At 39.2% G+C, this 22,361-nt stretch overlaps 2 protein-coding genes across 2 annotated transcripts in view; both read right to left on the reverse strand.

The window, feature by feature from the left end:
- Window positions 1–12,363, reverse strand: part of POLN (DNA polymerase nu) — a 93,425-nt gene extending 81,062 nt beyond the window's left edge. Inside the window, exons 1-6 of the mRNA XM_030492756.1 lie at window positions 11,946–12,363; window positions 8,517–8,578; window positions 4,807–5,283; window positions 4,132–4,322; window positions 2,248–2,360; window positions 1,279–1,436 (exon numbers count right to left, since the gene is read on the reverse strand). Of these exons, the coding sequence (XP_030348616.1) occupies window positions 1,279–1,436; window positions 2,248–2,360; window positions 4,132–4,322; window positions 4,807–5,283; window positions 8,517–8,578; window positions 11,946–12,075 (1,131 nt within the window). The 5' untranslated portion in view covers window positions 12,076–12,363. The remainder of the gene's footprint in view (window positions 1–1,278; window positions 1,437–2,247; window positions 2,361–4,131; window positions 4,323–4,806; window positions 5,284–8,516; window positions 8,579–11,945) is intronic.
- A 108-nt stretch (window positions 12,364–12,471) lies between these two features.
- HAUS3 (HAUS augmin like complex subunit 3) lies at window positions 12,472–20,798 on the reverse strand. The gene is made up of 5 exons (XM_030492755.1): window positions 20,691–20,798; window positions 18,250–19,771; window positions 16,732–17,168; window positions 15,179–15,407; window positions 12,472–13,894 (listed from the first exon to the last, which is right to left on the reverse strand). Exons 2-5 carry the CDS (start codon window positions 19,159–19,161, stop codon window positions 13,628–13,630), a joined length of 1,845 nt encoding a protein of 614 aa, XP_030348615.1. The 5' UTR covers window positions 19,162–19,771; window positions 20,691–20,798; the 3' UTR covers window positions 12,472–13,627.
- Window positions 20,799–22,361: the final 1,563 nt, after the last annotated feature.

Consider the following 22,361-nt stretch of genomic DNA (forward strand, 5'->3'; position numbering starts at 1 on the left):
GTTACAGGCAGGCACTAACTGGGACTTGGGTGAACAAGTCAGCATAAGGCACTGGAGATGGTTGGGGAAAGGAAACAAACTAGACCTGAAGTGGGACAGGAAGGAAATAAGAATTCAATATTTAACTCAGAGCCAGGAATCAGCATGACAAAGTTGAGAAATTATAACTAAGAATAGATGTGATATGTGAAGAACAAGAGACTAAGTCAGACTAAGGAAAGAGACAAGATTTAAGGATGCTGACTCACAGAAGGGGACATCACATACAGAAATAACCAACAAGTTCATAGCTTCTGCTGGTTTGCCTGTCCATTCCCTACACTAAAATAGCTTAACCAATAAAGTAGCTTCTGGACTACTGCAGTTTACAGCTATTGTTGTAAAGTAAATAGCTCTGGTCTCTCAGAAATGTCTATACTGATGGGTATATGCTGATACAACTGACCTCTGTGCATGTTCTAAGCCCACTTGACATCTGGATTTGTGACCTAGAAGCCCTATGATCACATTGCAATACCCAAGTCTGAACAAGCAAGGCCTCTGAAGTGACCGGTTTCAAAAAACCACCATTGAGGTGTTGCACATCCCTTTTTATTGTTCAAGTGACCTCTGAAGGCCAATGTGACCGGAGAAATCACAAAACACAATATACAAACATCAAAATTTTACAGTATTCAGTAAATAAGTTTCAAAAGACAGTAAGACACCTTTACAGTGCTGGGAATAACCTCCCAAAAAGCACAATTCTCTCTTGTTGAGAACAAAAATTCACTGTTTTTTCATACACATGCTTGAAGGTTCACATTTGACTCCCTATTGCTCCTCAGCCTGTGATGTGGTGCCTTTACCAGCTGTGAAATTCACCAAAATTGTTAATAACTATTAACTACATACAGACTACAAGTTCACAGGAATTACAGAGCAAGGCATTAGACATTTTGGAAAGCAAAGCTGGAAATCAGTTTGCAGGGAGGTAGAAAGGAAACGGATCAGATTATACATTAATTCACATTGGTACTGAATTTTAAGGTTTTGAAGGAGAATTTTACAGCTGTTCTGGAGAACATGATGCCATCTTGGCAGAATGTAGTGAACCTTCCTTCCCTGCTCCCTTTCTTTAAATTTCCAACAAGTACTATTAATATAGTAATTTTCTTCCCTCACAAGAAAAGCATTATGTGACTTTCTTTTTGCAGTATTATGTAAGAAAAAGCAATTCTTTCATCATTTCCTTCCCCTTTTTACCCACCCACAAGCAATTGAAAACAAACTACTTACTGATGCATTTCTCAAAGTGCCTGTATCTGTATTTACCGTTCCCATAGCACAAGGCTTTTCAAAATACTTCTGTATTAAACATTCAAAAGAGGGAACTGTGTCGCTGGGGTTTATCAGCCATGCTGCAATCCTGGGATCTAACACGACACTATCAGCAACTACAAAAAGAAGTTATTTCTGTCAATCAAAATACTTTGGCTACATCCCATACTGAGAAATACCTATTTCCCATCATAAATAGACAAGATTTACACTATGAAAATGTTAAACACTGAATTTGCAGCTGTAACAAACAATCAGTATCATGACAACACAGGAATAGCCCAGGGCAGTGGTGGGATCACTGTCCCCAGAAGTGTTCAAAAACGTGTAGATAAGGCCCTCAGTGATACGATTTAGTGGTGGACTTGGCAGTCCTGGGGTAATGGTTGGACCTGACGATCTTAAAGGTCTTTTCCAACCTATTGGATTTTATGATTCTAAGGGAAAAAAAAATAAACATTATATCTTCTGTTTGTAGTTGCTTTTAAATCCATACACAAAAGTCTTTATTTGTTCCTGTCAGAAAAAACAAGGACCCATTCAAGTAATTCCCGATTCTGACAACTCTGCTATTTATTTTAGCCTTTCTTCTTGAGCAGAGAAAGTTTTTCTAGGGAACATGAAATATGAAGCAGTTTGACCTTTTCAGCCCTAGTCAGGACTGCGTGGAGAGCTTTTGTTACCACTAGAAGCTATGCTTAAATTATTCAATGATTTGATTCCTATTCTGAGAAGAAATACATCATCTTGACATGCCAAGCCCCTGGTCACAACCTCCCCCAAGAAGGTTGCTCCTTTCCATGGTACTAAAATGGTTTTTCCATATATTTCTTAACCACTAATCTAGTTACTTCTACACCTGGTGATTTTAACAGAAACATCAAAAGCACAGAGATGATAGGATTAGATCATAGATTAGGCAGTTACCTTGTTTCCAGCTAATTTCATTACCATAAACTTGAAGTAGAGTCCTCAGGAAATCTTTTGCATTGAAGCAAATAATTGGAACTTTGCAACGCAGCATTTGAGACAACACTTGCCTGCACAGAAGCAGTTTATTAATGCACACTATATCACTACTAGATTTAGTGAATCTATTGACTTTATACATTTAATTAGCACCTAATACTAAACAGTTAACACGAGACATTTCTTTATTCCTGTAAGAACAGAACACTGAGTATTAAACTCTCAATTGAATACTGAACTTCATTCTATAATAAATTAAACATCATAGCAGATATGCCTTATCATGCATTCATAAAGAAAACAAATCCTTATTTGATACTCAAAATTAAATGCAATCTTAATCCAAAACAGCAACTGGCATCCCTGTAATACTTTAATATACCCAAATAAGATCACAGAGGCTTCTGAATTAATTTAGTGGTGTAAAATCATGATCCAAAGATTACTTTAAATCATGATTAGACAATCTAAATGGCCATAATTGCCTAGTGTTAATATGCTATTTAAATCTAGAGTACTTCACCTATGTCACATTTTTCCATTCCTTTTGAAAATGTCCATAGTTTCCACACCCACACTATTTTAAATCAATTTTACCAATTATATCTATTAGTATATAGATTTACTCAGTTGTGTTACTTTTATAAGCTTTTGGGGGGCAATATATAAAAATCGCAATTTTTTATGGAGCTTTCAAGTGTATTTCTCTTTGGTGGTATGAAACCACAGTACCGAGTGTTTGGTACTCATCAGTTGTGTAGCTCAGAAGATATTACTGTGTACGGTGTAGAGCCACTGTTAAACAACTGCACTTTTCCGACCACTAATAATTGCCGATCGGTTTCATCTAAATGCTAATACACTTATTCAACTTATTATTGAATTTTTACTGTTCATATGCACATGCTTTATTGATATCTTATTCTCAATTTAGAACAACCTCTACTCAAACTAACAAGTTATTAAACTAGTTGTCACCTAACTCCAATATTATAGCTAGAGAAGTACAGGGAAATGATTTGGTTCAAGTCACAGTGGAGCAGTGGCAGAGATGAAACTGGCAACTGAGTCCAACATCTTGACAATGAATGCTCTGCAATTTAATAATCCCACTGCAGCAGTTTACAATAAAGCAGTTATTACTGAAAATCATAAGATATTCTAATGAAGTTTTAACATGTGACTATTATATCTAAGAATCAGATTCAGTTCTCATTTCCCCCTTTATGGGATGCTATTTCAAAGTTAATAGTAAGGAATAAAAATGGATTTTGATTATATTAACTGGAAGTTTATTAAACAGTTACGTAAAGCATTTACTTTAAAAAATTATCTTGCAATTCTGATAGAACATTATTACTGAATATTAGGAAAACTTCATTTGGGATCTCAAAAGCCAGTAAACAGGTGTATTGTGTTCAGAACACTTCAAAAATCAGCAGAGCTTATAAAGGATGTTTACTGTAATAACATCCATCAAATGTACCAGATAAGAAATGCACTTCAGGAAATGGAAAACAAGCTACAAGAAAGAGAAACCTGGGATGAAACGTATTTTGTGGTGCCCTATAGCTGTAAGCTGTTCATAAAGGATTACACGGTGAATATAAACAGCTCCCACCAGAACCCCAGCCTAGGCCTGCAGGGCTGCAGTTAGTGATATGTTGAGCCCAAAGGAATAGTCTATTCTTATTTGGTTTATATCAGCCCAGGCTTGCCACAGGACTCCTACAGCTAATTCAACCTCCTTACACTCATTAAGCCTGTGCCACGTAACCTACATCACTGTTGCTAAAAGCATCTGTAAAGCAAAACAGTCCTTTTTTTCCTACATATTCTCACCAAGCGAATCTCTCATGAGCCTGCTTTGCTTGTTCCCAAAGAGATGGCCATTCAATTCTTAAATAAATTAATTTATCATTTTCAGTAGCAGCATTCCAAGTACAGTCGGTTGAAGAGTAACCGGGAGAGCAAGGCTGATCAGTCTGATGCTTCACTAACACAACAACTCCTTTTACTGATGAGGTTAAGACCTGTTAAGGGTAATGACAATAGCGTTTCCTCTGACAGATTTTACGCAAGCCTGTAAAGAAAATTTCCTAAATATTTTACAATATGAAACCTATCATGTACATGGGAGTTATTGCATCTACCACAGCACAGTAGAGGAGCATGCAAGTGTTTCAGCCTTGAAATAAAAAGCCACAGTCACAGACATAGTAAAAAGTGGGAAAAAATATTGCAATTCAGTCTCACTTCAAGTACACAAATGCCTGTTTAGCCCGAGCAGCTTCATTCCTTTTGTTTAAAAGGTTTTACTTGGTAACTAAAAATAAAATGTAGTCAGAAGTATTAATGTTTGCTCATTCTACACTTGAATTTTGGTATGCAATAATACATAAAACTGGAGCAGATTCCAGGCTCCCAATGAACGCTGTTTTGTGCTTATGGGAGTCACACGCACAGTTCAAATGGTTCTACAAAAGTGACTCTAAACAAAACACATCTTTCACTAACCTGCTCCGAGTTGAGCTGTGAAGAACCATCCTGAAATACCATAGTAGTTACAAAAGCCGCTGCCTGGTTTATAGTTTTCAGCAATTCTCTTTTTTCTTCACATCCTAAATTCCTGACATCAAAAGGGCAATCTTCAGAAGACTCTGATTGTCCAGAAGTACAGTCGTATCTTCTCTCACATGAGGAACTGTAGGTCTTTACAGGTAATCTCCTTGTTTTCTCTGAACAAGATACAGGCACATCTTGCTTTCTTTTAAGGGGAGCAGTTACAATCTTTTCACAATCCTTCTGGTTTTTGGCTTCTACTGCAAGATTTCTTTCTCGATATCCCCATGTTGGCAAGTCTATATCCTGGTAACAGCTCGCTCCTTTGGTATCTTGACAGCAAAGCATTTCACTGTATGCTGCCCTGACTATCTGACCAGTGGTATTTATTCCAGATGTTTTTAATAAGGCAATTGTGGACTCCTGAAGCTCCTGGAAAAATTGGGAATTATTTAGTGAAGCAATTATTCAACTTATTAGGAGACATACAAATAAACTCATGAGTTCATTTAGATGAGCTTTGAAGGAAGTGATATTCCACGAAAAAGATGTTGATACTAACAAAATAAAGAGTTAATTTAGAGGAAGCACATTACATAAACCAAAATTCACATATTTATCAGTAAGATTATTTTATTGATTTATATTGTTTATATCCAACCCCACCAATGCTTGCTTGGTTTTTAATTTAATCTCAGTCCAACACTAAAAAATAGCAAATAAACAATTGTAAGATGCATCTAGTCCAGGAGCTTGCCCTTTGTGGTGACTAGGTTACTGGTGACCTTTGAAGAGAGAAAAGACCATTCATCTCCATCTTTAGCTCAATATTCAGAGCTTTTTTCATGACAGCTCCACTTACTGAGGAGTTTTGGCAAGGGACCATGATGGCCGCTTTGGAAATTCAAGTACACCGAGTCAACTGGTTCTCCACCAATTTCTTCAAACAACTTACAAGACTAAGATGTAACTAAAATGTATATGAAAGTTGCACTGAAGATGCATTATCAGGAGTATGAGTATTATATTCTATTCCACTTAATCCACTATGCCTAGAACAGCTTTCCTACTCCAGACAGCCCCTGGATCCCTTTACAGCAGCATGCTATTAAAGGGAATTAAGCAAGAAGTTGCATGCTGCTGTTGTGATTTTACTCCTTCATCCTGGATTTCCTTCAGAAATTTCCTCAGTATGCCACTGGCCCTAGTATTAAGTGTTTATTTTGTTAGTTTCTTTTACAACCTCTTCAGCTGAGATAGATCCTCTGTCTTCATTCCATAAACAAGGAACTCTGGAATGGCAGCTGGCAACCCTTCCAAGATCCCCTAAGCTAAACCTGTGTTCAACTATTTACAGATATACAGAGTTGTATCTTCCCTCAATATTCCTCTTAAGCCTTGATCATCAACAGGTCTTACAGGAGCTGGCAAGCTTTTGACTCCTGAGGCATTCAGAAAGCTGACGGATTATGAAGTGATGCATTTGCAAGCTGCTTCTCAAAGTTTACTTGGATTATACTATTGTATAAGGAATAATTAACATTTAACTTACTCAAATGAAGCAACTATAAAAGAATACAAATACCTCCAAATTCAGCATTTTGCATTATGACATTTTTTAGTGGTCTCCTTCATACTGTCATTTAGCCATACTTCCTTTTTCCTGGATAGATTTTAGTATCCGTTTTAAGTTTCCAATAGTCTGTTTTGAATAAATCCCTATACTACCTACAAACGTTTTGGCTTTGGAGGGGAAATTCCATATATTTTCTCCTTAAAAGCTCCTTCATTTTTTGAAATCACACACACAGAGCTTCAGAAAGATCCTAGTCCCTGTCAGAGCATCTTTCAACATGAAGATTTTGAATCTCATTTCACACAGAATCAAATACAACACAATTTCTCTCATGAGTTCTCCAACTGTTCCACAAAGCAGTTGTCTCCTAATTTTTAGTCTCAGCATCATGCATAAGCTTAATATTCACCCACTCCACTGAAAAGTAACTGAAGCCTCTAATAACGACTGTATTTTCTGCTCTTGGAGCAGAGTCTCCTTCAGTACCTCTGCTGCCATTACCATTCCTAAAACCGGGGCCTTCTCACTTCAAAGGAACCACAAGTCACTGTTGTGCAAGGCTCCCATCCGTTCCCCACGACGACAATCTTCACTGATCAAAGGGCATCATCCATCTCTATTCCATCGGTATCAACTGAGCAAACCAGAATGGCAAAACCAGAATGACAAAGCCAATAAGTTTGGGGCTTTTTTTCTGGTTTTGCAATATTCCTCAACCCAGTTCCTGTATTCCCAAACCGCAGAACTACAGAGTCAAAAGACGAAAAAAGCTTAGACTGCTTGAGATCGTATTTCAAAGAATCAACTCTACAGCAGAAATACAATTAACAGGTTCTAAGTAAATAGAAAAAGGGAGTTAATAAAGCTTTTGCTATTACCAAAATGAGTAGTGGTTGTTCTGAAGAGAAATTACTTGGATTTAGGCGATGTTAATCAAAAAGTGCACACTGTAAAAAGTTACCATAAATGGAAAAAGAGCATCACATCAGGACCAAATGTTTAAGAGCTGTAGAAAACAACTAATTTGCTTAACTCTATTCTTCAGTCAATCTGCAAATAGTTGTACTGTTTAACACAGTAGAATTTGAATTGGGACGCTCAAGTAATTATAGAATCAGGAATAAATGTTTCTCTTTTAAAGGTTCAAAAATAAGAAGAAAGCAATTTAATTATCAGGTCAGAATAATATAGTTGGAACTACAGTTAACCACAGCGAGAATCAGCAGCTTCCAGGAAGAACTGATCTTCTACTAGAAATAATGACATGGCTGGAAATAAAGAAAACTCCCAGGATGTAGTTTCATAATTTATGTGGATCTAGGAAAATTTCATTAGATACGGTGAGCCAAAATTAGCACCTCATCCCCAGAAAAAGAGGTTCCATTACTATTCATTTGCATCCACAGCTGCATGTCTATCTACAAGCCAATTTAATTTGTAGGAAACTATCCCAATCCCACAAAACTGGTTTTCTGCATCTTGAGCAACCTGAATGGACTTGATGTGTGCAACATGCACTAATCAGAGTAAGGAAGGCTGTGAAATTATCAGCTGGGACAGGAGTAGTACACTCGCACTATCTGCAACTCATCGATCAACTCAACAGATCTTAAAATCACAGCCTGAGTTGGGGCTGCCACAGTTCTCCATTCCCATTCCTGCCCTGGCTCTCACTCACAGGCATATTAAACCAAATTCAGAGAGATGATTAAATCAAAAACTAAACTTCCTAATGCAAAGTAATTTTTAATATAAATCAGCTCACTTTATGATTACATGTTAGTGATTGTTCAGTGACAGAAGTTTGAGAACCTTTTTAAACCCCAGTAACCATAAAAATGTGGCAACCTCATTTATTTCTGACCAATCGGTCATAAAAATAACTTGCTATAAAAAGGGTAACAGAAGTGGAGCTGAGACTCTCATAGGTAAATAGATGCCAAGTGCAAAATGAGGCAGGGGAAAGTTAATCATGAGTGCATGCATTATATTGTGATAAAGCTTGTTACGGAAGAGCCACTCTATACCAACATCAAACTTGCTGCAGAAAGACTGCTTTTAGTGGTCTTCAATTGTATAATATGCTTGCCTTTTCATTTTTCAGCTGGGCATCCTTATCAGCTGGTTTATTTTCCTTTGTCTTCTCTATACCTTTAAAAAAAGAATGGGAAACATTTTACAGTAGAAGTGAATCCAAGAGTGGCACATGTAACTTGTGGCACATGTAACATGTCAAACTTACAGAAAGGCGAGGCAATGCCTAGCAGCACCAGCACATACAGTGTACTGACATTACTGACAATGTTACCAAACCTAAACTAGTTGCAATAAAATTTTCCATGACAACCATTTTCCTCAAATTAATACCATTCATACTTGAAAGGGCCCTGCACGTTCCTAAATATGCATATGCAAAAGTGTGCTCTGCCCCCATTAAGAAAAAATTACTTCAGATTTGCTATAAAGCAAACATTTTCCACAGTATTAAAAGGCATTACTGTAATACCATAAATACTCATCTTTCCTTCTTTAAAGAAAACACATCCATCTTCACAGAGTTTAACTGTTTTCCTGGAATTACGTGCAATAATTTTCTTCAGCAAAACACTACTTGCTTATACATCTTCTTTAGCATATCACACCCTACAGAGAACTGCCCATGCTTCATCTGTAGAGGATAACTTTTTCCCATTCCTCATCCTTGTAATAGAAGAGGTATCATAAGACCAGACAAGAACAGAGAACAGGGAGAATTCAGAGCTGTCAAACTGACAGAAAGGCGAGGCAATGCCTAGCAGCACCAGCACAGCTGTCAGAGCCCCATGCCCCAGCACAGATGCCAGCCTGGCCCACCACTGAGCCACCAGTGGTATTTACTGCACAGAACTGAAAGCAGACAGATGCTGTCAGGTAAGGAAGGCTTCGCAAGTGCGGCGCAGGACTCTGCACCTTGCTAAATGAAACAGTCAGGACATGTCTCCTCTTTCTGCCCTTAACACTGCCTTGAAGCCCCAAGAAGAGGAGAAGCAAGTGAAGACTGGAATAAAACAACAAGGAGCAACAGGCCAGCAGTATTTGTGGGTCTCTCCAGACTTTGCAGTTAGTTGGGATTCCTTTATCTCCAGATTCTTTTACTGCCCAGCCCAAAGACACCTCATAGGCAAAAATATGTATTTTGTCCCCTTCTAATTTCTGGTCCATACCAAGTCAAATACTCCACTACTCTTTTGAGCTATGAAATTTGCATTGCCAGCAGTAAGACACTTTCTGAACCTAATGTGGCGATGACCAATGTCAAACAAAGCATAAGGTGATCTCTAGTTACTGAAGCTTTTTTAAGAAAAAAAACCTTTGTCTAGGCAAATCAGGACCCTGTACTTAAAATACTCAAAAAGGCATTTTCAGAGACCAACTAGCTGAGTCTCCAGAAGAAACTAAGCATATTACTTTATAGTTATTACATGCAGGTTCATATTGGTCTATGTGTATAATGAGTTATTCAGATCCAGCTCAGACTTCTAACCTGAGCTGTTAGGATAGTGAATCTGGCTGTATTTGTAGCTTCATTTTAGGTTTGTTTTTCTTGACACTTCCTACAACAATAAAATTACAAGTAAAGAATGATAGTGACTGAGTTTACATTCAATACCTTTCATTGTTTCACAGCTAGACACTTTTTCTTGCCAAATTCACCCTCCAGAGAAGATGATGACAACTACATTTCTCTCCTTCAGCACACAGTGTTCAGTGTGACAGGTATCTAAAGAGCTAGGTCACCTCAAATTGCTGGTTTATGAAAAAGTATCACCAGATGGCAGTAGAAGCCCATCCTTGCCTCCTAACTCCTTGAAACTAGGTGGAACATTACAAGCTCTGCTGTTAAGGTAACCAGAGAATTTCACCCACTAGTTCAACATTGAAGCTATTTGTCCTATTTGAACCCAACATTTACCTTCCAAAGACAGATTTTCCAGTAAGTAGAATTTAATCTTTAAAGATATATCAATCAAATACAATTCACTAAAGTTTGAAACAGACCAATTAACATGACAGGGTTTTGGTTGGGTTTTGGTTTTTATTTTACTTTTATGGGAGGCAAACCTTTTCGCCTCTCCAGATCCATGCTGGTCCAGCTAAAGATAGATATATATATATATACACACACACACACACAGAGACAATTCCCTAAAAACAATTTGAATAAAATTTGCTCTTAAGGCACTAGAAACAATCATAATCACTACATGGAAAACAAGAGCAAGAAAAGCCAGTCATGTGACCTGCCACCACTAAATGCTTATCCTGTTCTTGCACTCCCCAGGGAATAAGGATTTCATAGCACTACAAAGCAGACAGCAAGCTCGTTTGGCTAAAGATACCAGACACCTTCATGGTGTTCTTTTACAGCTTGACAGGGTGTGAATGGATCAAGAGTGGACAACATCACATGGTAAAGATATCACACAGCACGTAGTTCCACACTAAGACAAAAAACATCACACAGGAAAAATTAAGGAAAGGAAAATGACACGGTAGCAAGTGGAACAGTAATTAAACTGAGGCAGAAAAAAAAGATGAGATTTTCTTTAAAATAATCTGGGGTTTGGTCCAAATGTACCATTTTAAAATGAACCCACATCTTGTGATTATCCTGATTTACACAGCAGTGCTACACCATCAGGCTCCACGGATCCAATACTTTACCACTGAAAGAAGAACCTGATCTGTTATTTAATAAACCAGAGGCTGCAACAAACACCATGTACACAAGAACAAATGCTAGATTTAAATCCCCTTGACCAGATGTCCCAGGATCTAGTTCTCAGGGGAAAACACCTAACTAAAATTGAACAAAAGTCTATCTACCTCTTTCCAGAGCTACAAGACTGGCAGACTATGAAATGCACAGGATTGAGAATAAAATTCCATCTTGCAAAACCTCCATAGTATCCACAACATTCCGAGTAAGATTTGCTCAACAGTCAGAGATCTGCTGAGGCACTTTTAACATTACTTAATTCACTCTACCACTGGGACTTCTGTTCACTCTTCGCCCTAGAATTTCACAAGGAGCAAGTTGCTAATGAACATGTGTTTAAAGGACAAACATGAGTCTGGAGAGTTCACAGGCCTTCTGGCAAGTTATCAGTACCTCTAGTGATCTTTAAAATATCTAGTCCAGAGTCAAGTTAATGTATACATTGAATTTTCAGTATTAGTTAACAGTTCATAATTCTCATCTAATTCTATACCACTTAGCAGGGACAGGAACAAACAACAATGAAATTGAGGGTACTGGTAATATCCTAGTTCTTTGCACTGGTATAGCATTATTTAACCAAAAAAGCCCCAGTAAATGTCAGTTACAGCTTAACTCCTTTTCTAACCCTGGAAACCTGAACTCTCACCTTTTTCTTCCTTTTAAATAGGGACCAGAGATTTTATACTGGTTTATCTGTTTGGGTTTCAATTTTTCAACTGAAAACGGAAATGCTTAAATAGGCTAAGATTTACTCACTCTGGTTCTTTTTTCTGCTAGTCTGAACTTCTACAGGAATAGACTGCAAAGCTGCCATAATCCTCTGGGCGGTATCAGATAAAGGCACTTTAGAAATCTCACATCCTATGTATGATGTGTACTGTTCCATTTTTAAGATTAAGCCTAAACAGAAAACACATGCGAATCATGCGTTATATCAAGGCCACAGAACAAGCCACACTTACATTCTTTTGTTGTTCAGAAAATACTTATAGAAGACCTCTGTTTCTTAAAGTTGGTATAACCGATGTACTCAAGTACTATTAAATCTCAATAACTTTGAAATAGTTACTATAGTTTGTCAATTTAAGAAACAGGTCAGCAACATCTAAAGCCTCTACAAGCTTTGACTGCAACTATTGCTGTTCTGAATTTTATCCTTTTTCAAAAAGCAGCTGCTTTTCCAGTTGACCTGTACCCATATTATAGAATATTCTATAATACATACAACATACTGGAAGAGTCCATTGATACAACACATACAGCAGAATCAGAAACAATGGTGTCCATACTGATGACTTGTTTTATTTACAGTTAGACCAGAACAATGTATAAAACTTACCACAAAGACAAAATAAATATCCAACATTTTAGAAATACTTAAGAGGATACAAGCTGCAAAGTCAACTGCTCTGCCAAAACCTGCTGTAAGTAAATTACTGCTATATAAGTAAGTAATGAGTCCTGTTACTCTGGTCATCTCCCACTAAATCCAGTGCTTGAGACAAATGTCAAGCTTAATCATCAAGGCAACAATATTTCCTCTCCTTACATGGAAATCTTTTTCTTAGCTCAAGGCCATTGACAGACTGTAAATTTGAATACTTACAAGTACAGACATTTGTATCCAGATTCAAAGAGGAAGATCCATCAGGCAACATTAGTATTGGCTGTATCTATCCAGCTCAAATTTACAGTAAGCATGTGAAAGGGAGAGAGAGGCAGAACGGCTTGCTCTGCCCTGACAGATAGAGCAAACTCAGAGTCCAGAAGGTCAATTTAAAATTATCTTTCTCTGAAGAGCCCAGGATGAATATGGACTGGTTTCAAGGAAGAAGATAGGCCATAAGGTAAATTAAGAGATATTGGAATGGTCTTAAAGTAGATGGTCATGGTACTTGAAACATTCTGGTACATATTCCAACACATTTCTAGCAACATCCAATCTTCATAGAAGAACTATAAAGGAAACAATCATGGCACATCTGAAGAGGAGAACTCTCCTCTTCAGAATGAGCACATTACATTCATGTTCCAAAATCTGGAATGTCTTCTCTACATTTATTTGTCAGATCACACATCAAAGACTCTTAGCACGCAAGAAAACCTATCCCATGTGTAGAAAATGTTCCTTTTTGTGCTATCCTGTGCGCAGTGGAAATCAACATAAAGGCTAGCGGAAGAGCAGCCTGAATGTAATTCATTCAAATAACCAATGTATTACTTCATATCAAAGAACTGTGACAAAATAGAGATGTGAACTTGGCAGGCAGATGCCAAAAGCCATAAAGCAGCATACAACCCAAACCTGGTAACTGGCAGTTAAACATAAATCGCAGTGACAGATAAATGTTAGCCTTGCTAAACCAACAGTTATCATTCCATAAGCTTGCAGAGAGTTTACATGAACATGCTTTCCTTTCTTAAAAATACAGTGAAGTTTAAAAATCAAGAACTCCACTGGTGGTGAAATCCTCCTCTGCCAGAGCACCAGCTTTCGCCTCAGCCTGCTGCTCCAGCTTCTCCACCATCTCTTTCAAGCGGTCTTTGTCTTTATAAAAATACACATACAAGTTTCTTTCCATTTGATGGAGCTTATTGGACTCTAAAAAGTTTCTCTTTGACTTCACGTCAGCCATCAGATCGACAAGGAGTTCATTTAATTTACGTAAATCGGTTTCCAGCTGGTGCAATAGCTCAACAAGTTCCTACAAAAGATACAAGACAAAAAAAATAAATTACTTTTTTATTGTTAATACACTACCTGAACCAGACACACAAAAGTTTAATTGCTTTTGGAATCCACTTTTGTTTGTAATTGAAAAGTAATACAGAAAAGAGAAACACAGGTGCTAAGGAATTCCACTCAATTCATATAACTTTTGAGCTCCATGTAACAGTACTTGCATCAGGTTATGAAAACGTAAATTCATTTCCTTGTTCACTCAGCCCTCGGCTGGATAGATGGCTCAATGACATTTTCAAACACTTACAAGTCTTCCTATTTTACAAGGGAACAAAAAAAAACCCACCCCACCACAACAAAAAAGCCAATGCAATTTTAGAATTAAATCATGAACAGCTACAATTTTCCCAACTGTCACTCTTGTGATAGTTCAGTGCAAGCAGGCTAATCATCTTTTTCCATATTATTTCCTTATTAAAGGAATTGCTTTTCTTGAGAAACAGCAGCAATAGAAAGAGATGTCACTGTGTTTTAAGAGGTAATTTGAATCGACAGAAAGGCATTTGATTGATTTAATAACCTGTAATCCCTCCAATCACAAAGTTTCATTTTGTTATAAAAACTCTTCTATATGTTGCAAATTCACTTGACCAATGTAAGCAATAAATGTATTTTTAGGTATTTAACCAAGGAAGTGTAAGGTAACAGAAGACTACCTCAACCCACTTTAGAGATATCTACAATAAAAGACCACAACAAGTTGCATTTAAATAGCCCAATTCCCATTTAAAAGAGGCTCTGAACCTATCAGTTGGGAGCTCTGCAGCAGGGTTGCCCTACTACAGCTGTCTTTCAAAATTCTGATATTCTGATTTTGTCCACAAGCCACCCATGGCCAGGCTTTTTAAGGGACCAAACCATACTAAAGTGTTACAGGTAACAGGGGAAAAAAGCCCATGTGAAAGAAAGAGAAATTTAAATGGTTTTCTATTGACACCATATCCAGATGACGTATTTTGCACACCATAAACTTACCAGTAATACAGGACTGGATATGCCTTTGGAAGAAATGAAGTTAGATGCAACTATTTGCTCAGCAACAAGAAATTACTATCTGCCAACACCTACAAAATCCACCATTTGCTAAGAACAAAGTAAGTACTGCGCCCATCATCGTTATGCCAGTAAATTTGCTGCTGACATGTGGGAGCCAGTTTGTGTGTCTACAGCCTTCATACCACGTTGTTCTCAGGTAAAGAACATAACATATTCATGTAATAATTTTAATAACTAGATAAGGGCTTACCTGACTACTGAGTTGTATTTGATTTCCTCCATGATACAGCGCTTCATAAAGGGTATCTACATCACTTTCTAGCTTGGACAAAAGGAGAGACTCTTCTTGAGAAGATGCTGCTAGCTGATCTTGTGCTGTAGCACAATCCTGCTTTAACTTCCGAGCCATCTGCTCCAGGCCTTTGTATGTTTTAAATAATTCTTGGTTTTTATTTTCTCCTTCCAGAAGCTGGTATAGCCTGTAACAAATGAAGTTAGACACACAAACATTTTTCAGTTTCCTAAGCAATCCTGTCATTATTAGTCAAGAGAAAATGTTCATCCTGAGAAGTCAGAGGACTACTAAAGGACAATACTGCTCAGGGTACTCTTACTACACTACTCTTTCTCCCACTGATTTCATGATCCTATCTATTTATAGCTAGTACGTGATTAATACGAGTCCAAAACATTTCAATATTAAATTAACAGCAATGAAATACCAAAGTATCAGTTAGTAAGTACAGAATGAATGCAAATAGACATTGCCAATGTGCTCCTGCCAACTATTTCCTGATATTTCCAGGGCTGCAAAGTAAGATACAATTTTAACTGCTGAAAACCAGCAGACTTCATTGGCTAACGTGAATTAGTAGCAAACCCTGTAGGGTTTGTAACTCTTTCAACTTCCCTTTCCTTCAAAAAAAAAAACCAAAAAAACAAAACAAACAAAGTGAAAAGTAGCCAGACAGCATTCAGTGATTTGGAGACATTAATAATAAACCTGAACAAAAACGTTACAAGTTGCCCAGGCAAACACAATGGAAGCAAAATTCATGTTGCCTAATTCTTGCCATTATTCACTGTGCAAGCCCATACTCAGTTATCACTTAATTATTAAAAAACACTTAAAGCACAGTTTTAACAGAGGGAAAGTCTGGTTTTAACACACCCATAATTACACAGCACACCTCATCAAAAGATTAAGAGTCTTGATGTGACAGCACCACAGCGCACATTCCTACTGTATCACCTGAGCTACAAGGAGACTTCATTACGTAGCTGGTGAAAAAACAGACTCCTCCATGGGGCCAGGACACTTAAGACAGACGGCAAATCAAGCAGTAAAACTGAGCTAAACACACTTCTCATGTTGAAGAAGTCGTTCCTCTCTTCTACCACACGGGGGGTTTTGCAGGCTAAGCTGATGAGGCCACACATATGATCTGGGAAATCACTATCATTTACAGCTCTCTAGATCTATACTTTTAGAATAACTCTCAAGATTAGGGCACTATAAAAGACAGGTTTGGCTTTAAACTTTCGTTCTATTCTGGATGCTGCTTAGGAATGCTTCAGCAATATTAAGTCTGATAATTGAACAGTTTTGACTCAGGCAAACCTGAAAAGAATTTCAAAGGATAAGCAAGAGGCTAGTCTCATCTCTTGAAGGCTTCAGTTCTTCAGAATTCAAAATACTAATTAGCAAGTAACTAAGAACTCAGCAATACTAAAGGCATAGCTTGCCTAAGCCTTTATCTCCCCACTATTATGTCAAAGTTAAACAGTGACTATAAAGCTTACCTGAAAGAGAAACCATCCTTTGAACTAATAGTGTTTCTTGGCTGTGCATGTTTAATTTGCTCAGTTATCTCCTGTAGGCTTGGTTGCAACTCATCACTGCTCTGTTTTAGAGATTCTACCAACTTCTCGAGTTGACAGGAGATCTCCTTATTTTTCTTGAACTCCATTTCACAGGCCAGCTGAATAAGTTCAAATGATGCTTTCTGTCTTATCAAATGCCTGAATATTTCATCTTGTCTTGAAGCACAATACTCCTGCTGTGCAATCTGATGCTCCAAGTAGCATTTCTCCACAGGCGCACTCAGAAGTAGTGCCTTCTCCTTCAGAAGGGGCATCAGCTCTTTATTGTTTATCCGAGTTATATCTTCTTTAATTGTTGAGATTTCATCATTTAAACTAGGTATTTTGGCACTGAGGTTTTCTTGTTTCCCAATATCCTGCATAAAGCAAAATATCTGTCAGTATCTTCCTGGTTCCCTCCAAGCCACTTCCCTAACACATTTCTGCAGTTCCCACAAGATTCATGTACTTATGTTACATCAAAATTGCTGCATCTTTTCTATCTATAAAATTAAATGAGAACTTCACAGGCAGTTTTACAGAACTTTACAACATAAGGCAAATACAGGCTTACAATGTAAATATCAAACAAATGTATTTCAATAAACTGTAATTTCATTCTTTTGCAGGGCCAGGAAACAGTTATTGTGGTAAAAACAGAAGAGCTGTATTTTACTTAGCACCCAGGTTTCAAGCATGTCTGACTGAAATCTCACATACAAACACAGTTTTTTGATAGTCAGTCAGACGATGATCAACACTGCTACCAGAATCAATCTTTTTCAAATTAATCAATCACATCCTATATGCTAGTCATCCATAAATGAAAGCACACAAACTGACACAATGCCTTAAGTTAGTCCATGACTGGCACAAGCTAATATTTTTTCTATTATTACAATTTCTTCACATTCATTAATTCCAGTAGCTGTATCTGCCTGTCACTCACTTGTTGAGAGGTTTCAGGAGCTCCAACTATCAGATTCATTTATTTGGTACAAATACTTGAGTTTCAAGAGAGTCAGTGAACTAAAACTTCTTAAGTTTATGCTACAGAATATAAACAGGAACATATTAATCGTATTAGCTCCTCAATGCCACAAAATGTCAAGCGAAGTTAAGCTTTTGTTTGTTGTACAAATAACTGAGGGCCAGTTATAATTTGAAATTACAAAGTTAAACCAAACCAGAACAGTACTACCAAGTCCTAGGGTTTTAAGGTAGTTTTTTTAATTCTGGACAGCAGCATTAAAGGTACTCTGCCATACTGAAGAATTTCTAACTACAGAAACTGGAGCTATTTCACAAGAATTTTGTGATCAAGACTAAAACTTGTACAATCTCACTATGTAAAAACAATTGAAAGAACAGTAACTCAGCAATTCTTTTTTCTACATCCAGTTCAACATGCCTGCTTGTTTTGAACTCCACTACCTTCTGTCACCTTTTGTGACTTACCTTGTTGTTTAAGGACTGCAGCATGCTCTCAGCACAGTTTATAGCTGCATTCAGGCTCTCCTCTTCAGCTTGCATCTGAATTAGCTGATGTTGAGCACAAATATACGCTGTCTGGAGCCTGGCCACTTCTCGAGTCTCCTCAGAGATTTCAGTAGTCTCATCACAAGTGTCTTGTGTGCTGGTATCTGCAAACTGAAAGCTGCCTTCATGTGAATTTTCAACCCATTTAGACACACTTTGATCAAAATTTTTTTTTATGTATGAGCTAAGGGCTGCAGAGCTTTCTTCTTCCTGAGCCAAATACTTGTCCAAAGAAAGTTGGGAAAAAAACACTGGCTGTAGATCTGACCCTTGTTCTGAATCTGAAGCAGTGAAGAAAGAGGCCCATTTCTTAGCTGCATCCGTAAAAGACAGCAGTTCATTGTTAAGTTCGTTAGTTGCTGCAGTAAACACTTCCAATCCTTCTTTCAATTCTTTATGGGCTTCATTCTCTCTGCTTTTTAACGTCTGTAACAGGTGGCTGTTTGTAGAAACCATCATTTGAAGCTTATTATGCCGATGAATCTGAAGTTCTTTTAACTTCTGAAGAGTTTGAAGCTCATCCTCTAATTCCTTCAGTTCCTCCTCCTCTTGGCTACTGCTCTTTGAATCCACAGGCCTCAGAGTTTTAAGGACTTCATCCAGTGCATTTCCTTCCAAAATGGGCTTACCAGACTCACAAAGATTCTCAAAATCTTGCAGTTCTTGTTCAGATACCACATACTGCTCATTTACATTTCCACAAAACCACTCCAGGAATGATCTGTTTTCCGAAGATTCAACCAGCCAGTCAAAATCGTCTCCTTTAAGCTCATCAGCTTTTGGATATCCAATTTTCTTAAGCATTGCCACAAAATCATTTCCACAACTCATGATTGAAGTTTTAGGGTTTTGTTTTTTTTTGCAAACAGAAAAGATCCAAATACATGGAAAAAATCTGGGGTATTATTCCAGTTGTAATTTTGGGGTCATTTTAAATGAACATTCAGTATTTTAAGAAAAAGAGTCTGCACAGGGAAAAGGAAGTGTCAGATCACCCAGAAACCTGAACTCTATTCTGGATTAAGTATTTAAAGACTAAAAATCAATCTTTAATTCAGGGATAACTTAATATAATTTTTTCATCAAATCAGGACACATTTTTACATCAATTAAATCCCTGATCTTTGCTAACACTTGTGTTTTTCCTTAATTCGCTTAAATTAATTGTAGTATTTCGTTTTAACAGTAAATTTAAAAGAAACAAGTGTAAATATTGAGTAATTCATTGGCCAGTGGAAGCGATTCACTTACATAGTTTTACTCACATCAAATAAAAAAAGCCACCCACCCACAACCAACTCTTCCAAAGGGAGAGATTTCAGCTTGTTCTAGAAACTAACCAACAGTGAGGTTACACCGCACTTTGAGATCTTCTTTATAAAGATTTTACTTCTGCAACAAGCAGAATCTTGTCTTCTGAACCTTCATTTTAAAGTTTCCTCTGCAAACAGAACAAGAAATGCTTTAATGTAAAAATATCTCAACATAATAATGCAGGGTTTTGACCAATTATAAAAAAATAAAATTAAGATCAGTGTAAATACTCTCATGAAAATAGTCACAACTTAAAAATTACAAGAAAAAGGAGTTTGATGCTCTGCTGTTTCCCTGCAACCAAATCAACTTTCGGATCCTACAGTGAGCACAGACAGCAAACAGGACAGGGGGGCTGGAACTAAGTGATCTCAAGGTCTTTTCCAATCCAAACCATTCTATGCTTCTATAAATTATCAAGGAAGCCTGAAAGCCTTGTCTGCAATTCTGTGGTAATATCCAGCTTGGTTTGATGAGGGTTTTTTTAGTTTGGTATTACTTAAGACTTTGTTTCTAGAACATGCGCCCCACAGAAAACCCCGCTGTCAGCCAGCCTGCAGGGCATGAGTGCTCAACAACTAAAAGCACCCTTCTGAAATTCGGTGTGTATTTAATGCAGCTTAGAGTTACGGATTACACAAGAAGTAGAATTTGTTCTGCAAGTTTTATGTCCCAGGGCAGCCTTCCAACTGCCCTCTGCCTTCCCCGCTAAAATAAGGCTGATAAATACAACGGAGGACACGCAGCTTTATGTACGCGTACGCGCTGCCGCTCAAACCGCCATCAACCACCTCAAGTATCTTCGGACCGCTGAGGAAGCTGCCCACCATCCCCATCGCGGGGTCACCCCAGCCCACAAACGGGACCCTGAGGCGAGGAGCACGACCCGCCGGCCGGGTCCCTACTGCGGTGCAGCTGCTGCCCACAGCCCCAACGGGGGATCTCAGCCCAGAGCCGCCCGGCCCATGGTAAGGAGGGGTGGGGGGGACGGACGAGAGGTCGCTGCGGCCGCTGTTCCCCCCGCACTCCCGCACCCCGGTACTCACCTCAGCGCCGCCGGGCAGTGGCGGGAAGCCGGAGCCCCCCGCGCGGGAGGTGAGGGGACGGGAGAGGAGCGGCGCGGCGGAGGTGGGCGGGGCCGCCGGCCGTTAGCGCGCGCGCGCGCCAGCGGCTCGAAAGGCCCGCCACGCGCCGCTCCCGCGCGGGCCACCCCTCCCCTGACGGGACACGTACGGGACGCGGGATTGGCTGGCGCTGGCCCGCTGGCGTGTGACGTCAGGTGGGCGGGCGGAGGGGGCGGAGCTTCTCCTCAGGGGTGGTGGGTCCTGGTCTATCCGCCGACATCTGGGCGTTCCTCTGTGTCCCGTTGTCCCCAGCAGATGGGAGGGGAGAGGATGGGAAGGACCCGACTGCAGCTTGACATTGAGCAAAGCCGGGTCTCAGCCCTCTGTGCCCGCCAGCCCCCTCAAAGCTGAGGGACGCGGCTCATGGTGGCCGCTCCTGCTGCCCCTGTGTCAGTAATTCATCCCTGCTTAGTCCTGCTGGTGTTTTGTCATGGACGTGAATTTGTATAATAACTTTCTGAACCTGCTGATACTCCCAAAAACTTCAGAAATGGAGACACTTCTCAAATTCCAACCTGCAGCTTAAAAAAACCACACTTTCTTAATTGCTTTTTAACCCTCACCTAATCCCATTCAAACGATTCCTGGCGCTGGCATTGGAGAGTGAATGCCACCTCTGCTTTTACCTGCACCCCTCATACCAGTCTGGAAAACCACACCAGTACATTGCCCTTCAGCTCTGCCCGCTCCCGTGTGGATTTGGGCCCCGTAAAGCGGGTGCTCCATTCCCTCCACTGTTACACTTGTACCGCCTCTGTACCTTCTACAGCATCGCCGCGCCCTGCATGAGGTGCACAGACGAGGCTGCACCCAGTCCTCAGGGTGTGGGTGCACCAAGATGTTCTAAAGTCATCATCTCCAATGGCCTTCCTTACTGCGCTCCCTGTTGGCTTTCTGGCTGCTGCTGCCCACCAGAAAGCCCTCGGTCGTGATTGCAGAACCTCTTCAGCCTTGCAAGGGCTGGTTCCAACTCAAGCATCATGTAAACTTCATTAACAGTCAGAACATCCTTTGTCAGCCGCTGTTCAAGTTTAGCCATCTTCATTTCCTGTTTACATTCCACGTGCCATGTTTGTCTGGGCTTCCCTGCCTGCCTCACGATAGCCTCCTTCCCCTTCTCCTTGAGTCATGCAGGGGACAGGTCTGGGCCACGGTTTTCCATTTGCGTCAGACATTTTACCTGCACTTCTAGCCCAGTGTTTTTTAAGCCTCTGGGCGTTTGTAGGCTTCTTGCTTTTGAACTGCTCATTTAGGGATTTCTGGCATTTTCCCATGGTTTTGCATAGGTCATTTTCTTAAAATTGAGTATCCGTTTGCTTTATTTGGCTTAATTATACTGTGGTTGCCACTATGGAGCAGCTCACCCAGTAATAGCTCTTGAATGAGATCCTCTGCACTGCCGAAGACTAAATTCAGAATGGTGGGTTTTTTCTTGTGGTTTCTAAGGTCAGTTATTCTAGAAAGTGTCACTTATTGCATACAGAAGTGTTATCTCTACGCTTCACCCTTGTGAGGCATTGACCTGGTCTGTATGTGGGTGGCTGAGCCCTCCCAACGTGTGTCCTAAACCGGCAGCTTCTCTAATCTTACTCA

Source organism: Strigops habroptila, chromosome 7 (genome assembly GCF_004027225.2).
Source record: "Strigops habroptila isolate Jane chromosome 7, bStrHab1.2.pri, whole genome shotgun sequence".
Taxonomy (NCBI): domain Eukaryota; kingdom Metazoa; phylum Chordata; class Aves; order Psittaciformes; family Psittacidae; genus Strigops; species Strigops habroptila.

Bases quoted from the DNA above. Each gene is read 5' to 3' on its own strand.
- HAUS3 (XM_030492755.1), bottom strand. From the start codon at position 19,161: ATGAGTTGTGGAAATGATTTTGTGGCAATGCTTAAGAAAATTGGATAT. The intron at 15,408-16,731 runs GTAAGCTTTATA...CATTTGTTACAG, and splicing joins AAGGATGGTTTCTCTTTCAG to GCTATACCAGCTTCTGGAAG. The intron at 13,895-15,178 runs GTAAGCCCTTAT...TATCTTTTGTAG, and splicing joins AAATACAACTCAGTAGTCAG to GAACTTGTTGAGCTATTGCA.